Source organism: Pundamilia nyererei, unplaced genomic scaffold (assembly GCF_000239375.1).
Source record: "Pundamilia nyererei isolate P.nyererei 1_Seehausen unplaced genomic scaffold, PunNye1.0 scaffold00048, whole genome shotgun sequence".
Classification (NCBI taxonomy): domain Eukaryota; kingdom Metazoa; phylum Chordata; class Actinopteri; order Cichliformes; family Cichlidae; genus Pundamilia; species Pundamilia nyererei.
The window spans coordinates 2,935,919-2,947,989 of record NW_005187449.1 but is presented as its reverse complement, the minus strand read 5'-3'; the positions used below and the strand labels follow the sequence as shown (position 1 = coordinate 2,947,989).

General features: G+C 41.1%; 1 protein-coding gene across 1 annotated transcript in view; it reads right to left on the bottom strand.

The window, feature by feature from the left end:
• Window positions 1-1,984: 1,984 nt before the first annotated feature.
• The window catches only part of LOC102204868 (endothelin-1), a 28,887-nt gene continuing 18,800 nt past the window's right edge, over window positions 1,985-12,071 (bottom strand). The window contains exons 3-4 of the mRNA XM_005732778.2: window positions 3,163-3,282; window positions 1,985-3,080 (exon numbers count right to left, since the gene is read on the bottom strand). Of these exons, the coding sequence (XP_005732835.1) occupies window positions 2,978-3,080; window positions 3,163-3,282 (223 nt within the window). The 3' untranslated portion in view covers window positions 1,985-2,977. The remainder of the gene's footprint in view (window positions 3,081-3,162; window positions 3,283-12,071) is intronic.

Sequence of the window (12,071 nt, the reverse complement as noted above, 5' to 3'; positions counted from 1 at the left end):
ATTTAAGCCCTCTCTTCCCTTCAGCCCTTGTCGTGTCATTGATGTTATGTTGTCGTTTCCCCTTGCGTTCAGCCAGCCAGCCATTGAGTCTTTCAGTCAGTCGTCCAGCCAGCCATTCAGTCTTTCAGTCAGTCGTCCAGCCAGCCAGCCATTTTCTACCTCTGTTCTGTTCACCCACTCCTTATAATAAACCTTCACCAGTCTTCACCTACCTGCGAGTCCTGCGTTTGGGTTCCTTCTTCCTCGCCTCCACACAACGCCTGACAAACCTGACCATTAGCTGAACTCACAGGTCCTCAGGTGTATGACAGGTCACTGCCTGTCATACACAGCTGCAGCTTACAGAGACATGTGTGTTTAAATGATTATTCATTGTTCTTCATGTGTATAGAAGAGCATCATAAAGGGTAAACATTTCTCTTTTACAGCCAAATGTGTTTGCATCACTTCTCAGGTTTTCTTTAACATGATGGAGGAATAAGTACTGCAGTGTGGTTTCATGCAATCACATGAAATAAAGGACAAAGAGAGTCTACAAAAGTATAAAGATATATGTTATTATTCACATTCAGGCATCCATATCAAAAACTCTAACATTTCAACTCGAGTGAGTCCACCACTGTGCAATATCACTACAATATGTTACAATATGCATGTTTCTATGTACTGAGTATTTACTGCCATGAATTTTCAAATACTTGATAGGTGTAGGTACCATGAAGTATCTACTGTTTTTGTATTTTAAAATCACAGGCATTACAGCCTCAGAGAGAGCCAACAGTGATCAGCACTTTCTGAGAGTGGAGAGAAGAAACTTCCTTAAACAGGAAGTGACCTCTGGGAGAACCAGGCTGCATCATTCCCTCACCCAAACAGGCTGTGGTGATTTCATTTGGGGTGCAGCTGCCACGACCAACCACAAAAACGGGAGTGAAGTAAAAGCTGTTGGCAGATTATATTCATATTTGAATCTCTGTGGGTCGACCAGAACACCTGCCCAGCCTGAATCCCCACAGTGAAGAACAACGGTGCAAGTCAATGAGTCAAACTCCCAACGTTAGTTTGTTAGACCTGGGCAAGTATGATGACCTTTGCTCTATTTTAAGAAAAAATAGAGTAACACAAGAACACAGACACTCCGTTGAATGGAAATGGTGGTGACTTCCATTTAGAGGACTGAATCTGTCCCACATCCTCCACGTACACAGATTTCATTTATTTATTTATTTTTTTGCTTTCACAGTTGGCCTCGCTGCAAACGTGGAAATAATCATATGATGTTTCTCATTCTGTACATTCACCTTTAAAATAAAGGTGAATGTACAGAATGTTAATAATAAATATATAATAATAATAATGTTTGTAATCTGAACAGTCTATCATTGTTTTCGCACCTGCTCAGCTTCACTTTTATTACCTGATAGAGCACGGCAGTGACCTCACTCTATACCAAAATCTCACAACTCCAAAATATTAATGAAAAACTGTTCATTTTATACTTTATAACCACATTACAAAAAAAGAAAAACAGAGCTGTTCGCATATTTAACTGATTAGAAAGCAGACTCTACAGCTGAAGTTCAAAGCTTCAAAGTCAGACACATCGTTTCCTGTTAGAACAAACTGGCCACTCTGTGTGCTGAACTAAAATTATAATAATACATGAAAACACTTCACATTTTACACTTCATGATGTTCATAACAGCTCATTCGTAATCAGAGAGAAACTCCGAGAACAACACGAGGCCACGAGGAAGACTCAGACAAATCCAGGAGCTCAGGATTAAAGTTAAAATATGCTGCTTTGTTTTAAGATAAAAGTCTGAATATTATAAAGTGATGCTAAGTTGTGACATATTTAAGAATAAGTTAGCATTTTCACAAGAAGAGTCAAAGCATTTTACTGTTTTGCTGAAGTTCTGACATATTTCAAGAATAAAATTGTAATTTTATATCTGAGTCTTTATATTTTTAGATTAAAAATTTGTAGATTAAATAAAGTTTATACAGATTAAAACATTTGACTTTTTGATTAAACCACTGAAGCTGTAACTCAGAGTCATAACACTGTGAATATGGTGTTTTTGTCTGAAAGCTTTTAATCCACAGCTATTGTTCAAGCTGAAAGCTGCAAAAACAGGAACTGCTAACACAGACGTCTTGTGGTTGTACGAGTAACTGCAAGTAGTTTAGAATTTATCACCATTGTATCCATGGAAACAAGCTCATGAACTCATTTTTTGTGTCGTGGATTGCTGAGGTCGGCACACTCACGGTTGATCAGATTTGTTGTGCTCGTCAAGTCTTTCTCTAAATAATAAAAATTCACCACCTAGTTCAGTTTGATCGAATGAAATGACGACTTTGTTCTGACGTGATTTCATTGTGTTAAATGACCTGAAATTGAAGTTATCTCTTCTACTGGCCTCGGGGTTTTGCTTCATCGTTTTCTCAGATCGACCCAGCCTGAAACCCTCGTGAGATTTTATGATCGTATTTGACTGTTAAAAAAACCAACCAAATGAATCTACTTTAGATGACCCATAACCTCCTTCACAGAGGTAGCAACCCTATGTAGCTTCTGTGGACGACATATTTGAAACTCATTTGGAAAAACTCTAAACTTTGGATGATTTCAGAGATGTGAGGTTTACACACACTGGCCGGTCTGGAGCGGTTTCTGGTCCAGCCTGGATGGAGATGTGCTCCATCTTTCTGTGCTATAAATAAGCTGTAATCATCAGGTAACAGAAAAGTCAACTCCCTCAGCTCTAAAGAATCTGAGCAGGGCAGGATGCCAGCTAAATGTTAGAAAGATGAGCTTGTAAGTGATCAGCACTCCTCTCCTAACGCTTCACTGTTGTTACATTTACACAAACACACACTGTACATGTCCATGCCAAGTCCATTTGTTCTCATTCATAAATCAAGGACTTTCATCCAGAGGGGCTGGTGTCACTGGTTGGCCTCCTCTTCCTCAGGTCTGTCTGAGTGCAGGTCTGCTCCTCTTTTCCCAGAATGCAGTCTTGTATCCTCTCAGCTGTTTGTCCTTCTTCCTCTTCACAGGAGCGTTCTCAGCTCTGAGGACAAAGAGAGGACACGTCTCTGAGTGTTCTCAGTCCACAATGTGTCTTCAATAGTGTGTGTGTCACATGTGCTTACCTTGGTTTCTCCTGGACGCTGCAGAACTTCATGCACTCAGCATCCTCTGAATCCGTGCAGCGGCAGCGGCTCAGCTCCCTCCTCACTCGCACCGATCCAAACCCGTAAGGCACCAGCTGGCTGGAAGAGTCAGAGTCAGATATTCACTGTCAGATATGATGGAGGCACTGCAAACATGCATTAAACACACTCGCAGTTCTCCTGTCCGTCATCAGATATGTGCAGAGTCTGTGCAGCGGAGCATGATCACGCCAGCAGCCACACTGGCTTCAAGTTAAATCACTGCCTGATGGCATTTCTGACATATTTTGGTGTTTTCTGTTCAGAGGGAGGAACTGATGATGTGCCCACAATCTTCCTATAAGACTGAGTAAACAAACTCCTAAAAGTTCTGGTTCCATATACATCTGCACCTTCAAATGTGCAACAGATAGGTTTGACACAGGAGGCAAGTTCTGCTGTCCTGCGGGAAGGACCTGCTTACAGATTTCCTTGTTTAGATTTAAGGGAATTTTTAGAAGAGAGGTTGAACAGGGTTTCATGCACTGGTGCTTGTAATAAATCCCAGTCTGTAGGCAGAGTAGTTAAAGCTAATCAGAGCCTTTGGATGACCGCAGTAATAAACATGCCGTTTACACTGCTCTCCAGGCAGCACGGCAGAAATCCACAGGCGACAATGTCCAGTCAGACTTTCATGGAACTTATCAGCATTTTGATTTTGAGCCGAATCAAATCCAAATACATGTCACACTGAAGAACACATATAGTATAGACTGGACACTGAAAGCTCCAAGTCTGTATAGTCACATGGATTCTGCTTTGCGTTTTGGACTGCTGGTATGTTTGTAGAGAATATCACAGCCATTATAACAAATCCATCCTGGTATGGCCTCTTGAAGAGATGGCAGTTGTTAATTAAGCTTTAGCATCACAACCAAAGTAAGACTGTGTTTCCAAATCTTACCGATACTTAGCGTCAGTTTGTTTTGATTTGAAGTGTGTAAGAGTATTTTTACTGTTGCAGCTGTTGCAGGTGAAGCTAAACTGAGTTAGAGAGTTTGTCCACACTAGTGACAGGTATCAAGCTCAACAAATTATGATATTCACTTAGTTCACCACTAAACTAACATGATGACTGAGGACGGTGATGATGGTGGCTGACATTTCCAGATGTGTTGGGAGCAGATCATCCTGTGCGGTCATTGAGCAAGGTCACAGGTGAGAAGAGTAAGAAAGAGGTCATCCGTCGTCTTTGGTGAGCGATCTCAGTCGGTGACTCCAGCTTTCTCAGTGTATTATTTACTCTCTGTTATTTAAGAAAGGTTATTATTGTTATCATTGTCATTTTTGGGCACTTTTCTGATTGCAGCTATATTTATCTGTGAGCATGGTGCTGATATATAAGAGCCATAGTGCTTTCACACTTTGGCTTAAAGGATGCTGCGATTTAGTTCTGTTTGTTTGCACTGATGTGTCTTCAGATTATTTACTGTTCGTCTCAAACCTTTGCTCTTACTGGCATGTGAGTGTGAACTCTGTGCATACATGACAGTGAGCACACCTCTGTCAGTTTTTTCTTTCAATAAACATGAACATTAGACATAATTGTACAAAATCTCTGGAAGTCGCACCTTTTATATCACTTTTATAATGAACATTATGCTATGACACGCTCTCTGTCAATACTGTCGGCATTTCACAGTAGTTTCAAAACTTCTGATGATGCCCTTCCAAGCGGTCGGAGGATAAATCTGCAAGGTAATGTGATAAATGAAGTCGTGGAAGGCAGACATATGAATGTGATGCTGTGGGTGTTCTGACCTTGTGCTAAAAGTAGCTCAATTTTATAGTTTCGTGGATTAAGACCTCACTCTTCCAGGTGAAAGCTGGCTGTGTGGCTCGGCTTAATTTTTTGCACTTGTTACCTTACTCAGGCCCTGAAAAAATGACTCTCACTCCCTCTGTGGAACACATGCAGACAGCTGTTGGTACACTGCTCCAGAGTTGAGCTGTTCATAATTATCTATCACAGAAACAAACATCAAGCATCTGCACCTCATTTATGGCCAAAGACACAACAATGCTGCTTTTTTTTAAATACGCATTGAAACTGATATATCTCTCCACAACCCTGAAATCCATCAAATATGTGCGCGTGTAACTTCCTTAAAAACTTGTTTCAGCCATTGTTTTTACTGTGCAACTGCTAACTCGTGTACAATAAAGGAATTAAGCAAAAACCATAAACAGTTAAATAAATAAGTCAGCAGTTTTTATACAGATGTACCATTAACTCGTGTGATAATATTTTAAAGGTGAGTAATTTGATCAAATGTAATAACATATTCAAGTGTCAGTCACTCAGACAGTAGCGGACACGGGCGGTTGCCCGGGGCGGCAGCGTGGTGGGGGGCGGCATCACGGGCATCGGAAAAAAAGAAAAGAAAAATTACTCGTACTCATGCCGCTCCGACGTCATGCCAGCGCATATTGGGAATGGCATAGGCACCGATCGGTTTTCTATTGCCCATTTGCTGTGAGTAAGGGCACCCTCCGTTTGCGAGGTGCGCCTGCTGCATGCGGCACAGGGAGGAGAGGGCGGGGCGGCGGGGGATTCTCTGGCTGGCTGGAGCAGCATCTAATAACCAACCCGCAAAATAAAACAAACAAACAAAAAAAACCCAACAAACACGAAAACACCAGACATTATGATACAGACTTATAATTTGCACCGATGGTTTTTCGAAATTCTATATAGTGAGCGCTAGAGCTCTCGGTGCGCCTGCTCGCTGCTGAAATCAAAGTAAACTTTATTGTCATCTCCGCTACATACAGAGAGACGAGACGACGAGGCTCCAGTTACAGCAGTGCAAGTAAACAAACAATGTATATAAGAAGAGTAAGAAAATAATATACACTTAAGACTAGGGGTAAAGGCATAGCCAGAGGAAGTGTTCGGCCAGGACGCCAAACAGGCTAGGACGGCCACTGCGCTCAGATATGTGTTTGCTTGTGTGGAGTTTTATTCTGCAGCTCAGACAAAGAAGAAGATGACCTATGCTACACTAATAAGGCACACAGGTGAGATCATCACATACAGAGGCTGCAGAGCACAATGGTAATGATTCTCAACACAGCACACTGAGTTTATATCTGAAACTCAATACAACATTATAAAACTAAACCATGTACAAGTGGGCAAGCCCAACCTAGCCCTGCTTTCCTTTTGTCAGATTTTCTAATGCCCACCTGGCCTGGTCTGAAACGACCTGTGATTGGCCAGAATCTCACATCACAGAGTGCTCCCCCTGCTGGTCTAAAATCAGGGCTGGGAGGGGGAGCGAGAGTGTAGTCCCCTCTGAGACTGCTTCATTTACAATTTGCTGAAACACTACTGAGGATTTTGTCTGTCGAGAGATGCCAGAAATATGTCTGCTGGAAAAATGAAGAATGAAGAAACACAATTTCGCTGAAGAAATTTATGTTTGGTGTTTAGATTTGGGCCAGACTTTTTGCGAAACAGTGTATATTTTTAACTTTCTGGATCAAAATAAAATGGCACACGGAGTTAAGAGAGATATATCTCCTTTGTGGAACTAACAACAACCCACAGACGTCGGAAAGATGACAAACTCCCCTTCTAGTTCAGCCAAGAGTATGAATAGCTATCTTAATCTTTAACAGTTCAATCCTTTTTGAGGTTAAGCTATCAGGCAACGTTCACAGACCATCAGCCAGAGCTTCATGTAAGCAACCTGTAGAGATCAGTAACCACTGATAAATAATTCAAACAGATAAACCAGGGAGCATTCGGCTACAGCAGTGGTTCCCAAACTTTTTTTGCTGGGCCCCCCTTTGTTTTACACGAAAAACGTTCGCGCATTAACACATCCTCCAACCACACACACCCATATTTTGCTCCATTGCAGTTTATTTCACACCTCAAACATTTAGTAAACAATTAAGTAAATACAAGTAAACTGGTAAACTGCAATAAATGACAGGTAGTAATAAAATAAACTACTAACTCTTTTACGCTGTCCGCACCTACACGAGTATTTTTGAAAACGCAGCCGTTTCATCCACACGTAAACGGCGTTTCGAATCACCGAAAACGGAGGATTTTTAAAACGAATACAGAGGAATACAGAGTTTGTCTGGCAACGTCAAAGGTATGTGCCTCTTTTCACGTCAGGCTGTACGCCATGTTATTGTTTACATGAGATGAATTGCAGAATGGCAGATAGAGACGAAATACTGTTACTGTTAATCTGACTGTCTTCAGGTTTTACAAGCAGTTACTGTCCCTCCATTTACAAAGGCAGAAGCTTCTTATTTTACATGTAGTTGTTTTTTTCTTCTTCTGTGTAATAATATTCAACATTGCTATCAATACATTTTTCAAAAAAATGCCTCTCTGTGCAAAATGGGTTTAAAAACATAAACAGCTGCTGGATGCTGTTTGTCCGTGATTTGAACAGGGAACAAATTGTCAGGATCAGCCTGATATTATTTTTATCTCGCTGTAACTTTACTGTATAAAGAGCTAACGTCTCCAAAATATCAGGAGTAGTTAGTCATTACAACAAGTGTTTGTGAACTAAAAATCAAGAATGTGGGATACTGTTTGTCCGTGATTTGAACAGCCCAGCGCTGCTCCCAAGAAGGGAAAACCAATTCTGCAGGGGAGACCAACCTCGGCACTTGTGCAGGTGAAACCAAAGGGAAGATATGCTTCACCATATTTTCTAGTCTTTGGCTTAGAATGAAGTTGGTTTGGAAACATATTCAGCGATGCTTCATCTCCTGCTTTGCGTTTCTGTGGGCGCCCGTGCAGCGTCCAAGCGTTTTGTTTTTTTCCTTTTCATACTGCGCCCCCCCTGCCATGGCTCTGCGCCCTCCCTAGGGGACGGGCCCCGCACTTTGGGAAGGTCTGGGCTACAGCATGCACATTGATGCTCTGCGGTCAGAATTGAGTCCCTGCTTCAGACCCGCAATCAAAATCCTCGTCTCTGCTGCTAGTTTGCTATTCGTTAGTATTCCCTGGGCATGTTAAACGTTTGGAACATATTTCCCAGCAATCCATCAGTTACTTCCAAAAATGTACTCTCAACCAGAGTTTCATTTAACTGACTTTCAGACCTGTATTACAGCCAGACCACAAACATGACTTCGAATGACTGAGGGCGTTTATTTCCCAATTATGTCCATGTTAGTGCCCCTTATTATGTTCCACGCATCTCGCTATTTAAGTAGGTCTCTGCAAACAGCCGCAGGAGTTAGTTTTCCTGCAGTGATTCAGCCCGCTGCTCATCCGTCTGGTGCCAGCGAGACCGCCAAGACGGCCTTTGGCTAGGCAGCAGGTTTGAGGAGGCTCTGCTGCTGGATTAGTGGCAGAGTTAACTAGACCACTGGAGGAACAGCAAGCAGATGCCGGTGGCTCACCAGCAAAACACTTATCTCAAAACAAGCGGGCGCATCCGAAAATAAACATTCACTGATGGTAAAAAACATTCTCTGTGTCTTAATATTACAAAGATTTGGATTTACATTTCAGTCTGAATTATCCTGACTGGAGACCTGAATGGCTTCCCCTTTTTCCTTTTCCTTAATTAAATGGCAACACATCTGGCTCTCGTTGCTCTGTGTTACCCTTTCATCTCCCAGCTTTCCACTGCTCCTCGCCTCCTCCATGAGCACTCCTGTCTACTCATTTCTAAAATATCATTGACTTTCCTCTTTACTGCTTATTGACCTTCATGTTGTTTTTATGAGTCCGTTGGCTGCATTTGCTCATTTTTTTCTTTCCTTATGTGTCAAAGGGTTACTGAGCTCCTTTCTTAAGTTACAAGGATGAATAAATCTGAGTGACCTGAACTGTTGAACTGCTGCGATATGAGTTATGGCTCCACTGTTCTGCATACCTGCTGAACTCTTCTTTTCTACTTAAGGCTGTATTTATTCCTGGCTATCGATCATATAGATTCCCTATTGGCAGATAATGTAGTGCAGGTCGAAGGTTTTCTTATATAACTCTTATATAATAGTATATGTATTTTTTGATATTAGTAGTAGGGTCCAAACACTGAAAAACCTACAATAACGCAACACTTCACTCTTGATTGCAGTGTTTGCTCACAGAGGGAGCTTTGTCCGCACATCTGTCTGCATTCCTGAGTGTTTGGCTTATTTCTGCTGCTCCATTTCCCACAGCATGTCTTCGTCTTGTCTTTCTCCCCTCACACGTTACCAGTCATGGCAGATGGCCACCCCTCCCTGAGTCTGGTTCTGCTGGAGGTTTCTTCCTGTTAGAAGGGAGTTTTCCTTTCCTACTGTCGCCAAAGTTCTTGCTCATAGGGAGTCATGTGATTATTGGGGTTTTGTGTGTGGCATTGTAGGCTCTTTACCTTTCAATATAAAGCCCCTTGAGGCTGTGATATGATGCTATATGAATAAATCGAATTGAAAAGTGAATTAAGCGATTTAACTGTAATTTCTGTCATCATGTCTCTAAAACAAGCACCCAGTCTCCATACCCAACCTCTTTAATCCTCTCACTCCTACTTTGTTATTGTGACTTTCTTTCTTTCTCTTTCAGACTTTCCCTCATGCACAGCATCTTCACCTTACTCCTGACTTTCAGACAGTCTCAGCCACGTTTCCATCTTCCATCTTCTGCATCATCACCAGCAGTCTCTGCCCTACATCACTTCAGCTTGGAGTCTAACCACCAAATACTTTATTACTCAATCTCTGAACAATTTCAGTAAACCTGTGCTTAAAACTGATTTAATGAAATTGTTAGACTTTCAGGTGTTTAAAAAACATCAATGATAACTGTTTAAGATTTAACTTAGTTTAGTACAAACGTATGGAGGGAAAAGAATCAAGATTAAAACAATAGAAAGTTTCATTGCACTTTTATTTATTTGCATATCGCAGCCTCTGCTTCTGTGGCTGTCATTTGTTACAGAAGATACTTTTTCTTGAACAGACACCAAACAGCTTCTTGTTTGATGACTAATTCTTCCTGCATTATAAATCTGGAGGACATTTAGAGTTGGCGGAACAACATGTGCTTACATATAAAGTTTGTATTTCCAGATCTCATCACAAAAGGATGATCAAAAAAGTTAATTTTCTCAGTTTCAACGTTTGATTTAAAAAAAACATTATTTTTTTTACTGTTCTTATTAAACACAGGTTTTAAATAATTTACAAATTAGTGCATTTTTTTTGTAAATTGAACACATGGGCTCAGTGTTTTGGTACATGAATTAATCTGTCTGGAGTCTTTTATTGTTAAGAAAACCAGATTTTATTTTCTTGTAATACTTAATGAGGTTTAGAAAGCCTCTGACTCTCCAGAAATCCGTGAGTCCCAATTATCCACAATCTTTTTGTTCTCCAACTACTGGGAGTAAACGCTACGTCCAGACGGACAGAATCAACTTTTGGAGATTTACTTACCTGGATGATCAAGCATGCATCAAGACATCTATAAGGGAAGCATAGATCTGTAAGTGAAGCAGAGCTATAAGGGAAGGTATTTGTTTTTACCCTGTTCAATTCATCGTGTGCAATAAGCAGCAATGATGGATGAACCAGAGAGACTGTCTTTGTTATGTTTCCCTCTGTTTTAGTTCCAATCACTCACATGTGTGGAACTGAAATAACAAGTCAGCCCTAAAATATAAGGAGTGGAAAGAGATGTTTGTCTTCAGGCGTAGGAAGTAAAATGCAGATTGGCTGAAATCTGTTGAGACACACAGCATCAGCGTTTCATGGCCCATCTGCAATGAAAGTATTTGGTGTGTTTTGGTCTTCTCTTCATTATCAAATATCTTCTGATTTTCACCTTTCTGTATTCCAATAGTGTTTCAGTCTGGTGTGTTTAATGTGTTCCTGTTCCACTTCCTGTTTTATTTTGGTACAGTTCTGTCTTGTGTATATTGCGTTCAGTCTTTATTGGTCCCCTGCCTCACTGCTTCGTCTACACTTGTGTTGATTTGCTCTTCATCTTTGCTGTGACGTCTGTTATCCGTCTTCCTGTTTTCATCCCGTGTTACTTATTTATATTTATGAACTTTGCTTTCTGCTGTCTTCTTGGACTGGTGCTATGTCTCAATAAAGATTTGCCTTTTTTGAAAAAAAACCCAAAAAACTGTGTCCTCGGCAGAGATGGGCAGTAATGCGTTACTTGTAACGCGTTACTGTAATCTGATTACTTTTTTCAAGTAACGAGTAAAGTAAGGGATTACTATTGCAAAAACGGTAATTAGATTACCGTTACTTTCCCGTAGGAACGCTGCATTACTGCGTTACTAAAACCGTGATTTTTTTGCTAGAATGTCTCATGACAGTGACGTAAGCAAGTGTGACGTTCGTGACAACAGCTGCGTGCAGATCAACAATGGATCATATATCGAGTGCGGAAGAGAGTATGAGCGTGCAGCGTTTAAAGCGTGGAAGTACTGACCTTACTTTAAGTTTGATTCCATAAAAAGTGACAAAAACATTAGCGTCCATTGTGCGTGGGAAGAAAACTTATTTTTACAGTGAAAAAAACCCCCTAAACTTCCAAGCAAGCACCGAGTGCGCTACGACGTAACGGGAAATTCACAGAGAAACTCGCGGATTCTTCCACTGACCGCCGTGGCACACCTGCACCAGGGTAAACCTCCGCCTACCCTTCTCCTGCTTTACAGGTGAAAATAGAGCAAAAGGACTGCTAGTGTTAGGTTTTGTATTGTTGATTGTCATTTATGCTTAGAAATATTTAACCATATATGCTTAGAGGTGTATAATCAATTGTGTAGTGATAGGATGTGTGATCTTTAGCAGGCTGCAAAGGCTTGGTGTGCATTCCAGGAATGCACACCTACATCCTGGGAGCATGGGAAGAGGTC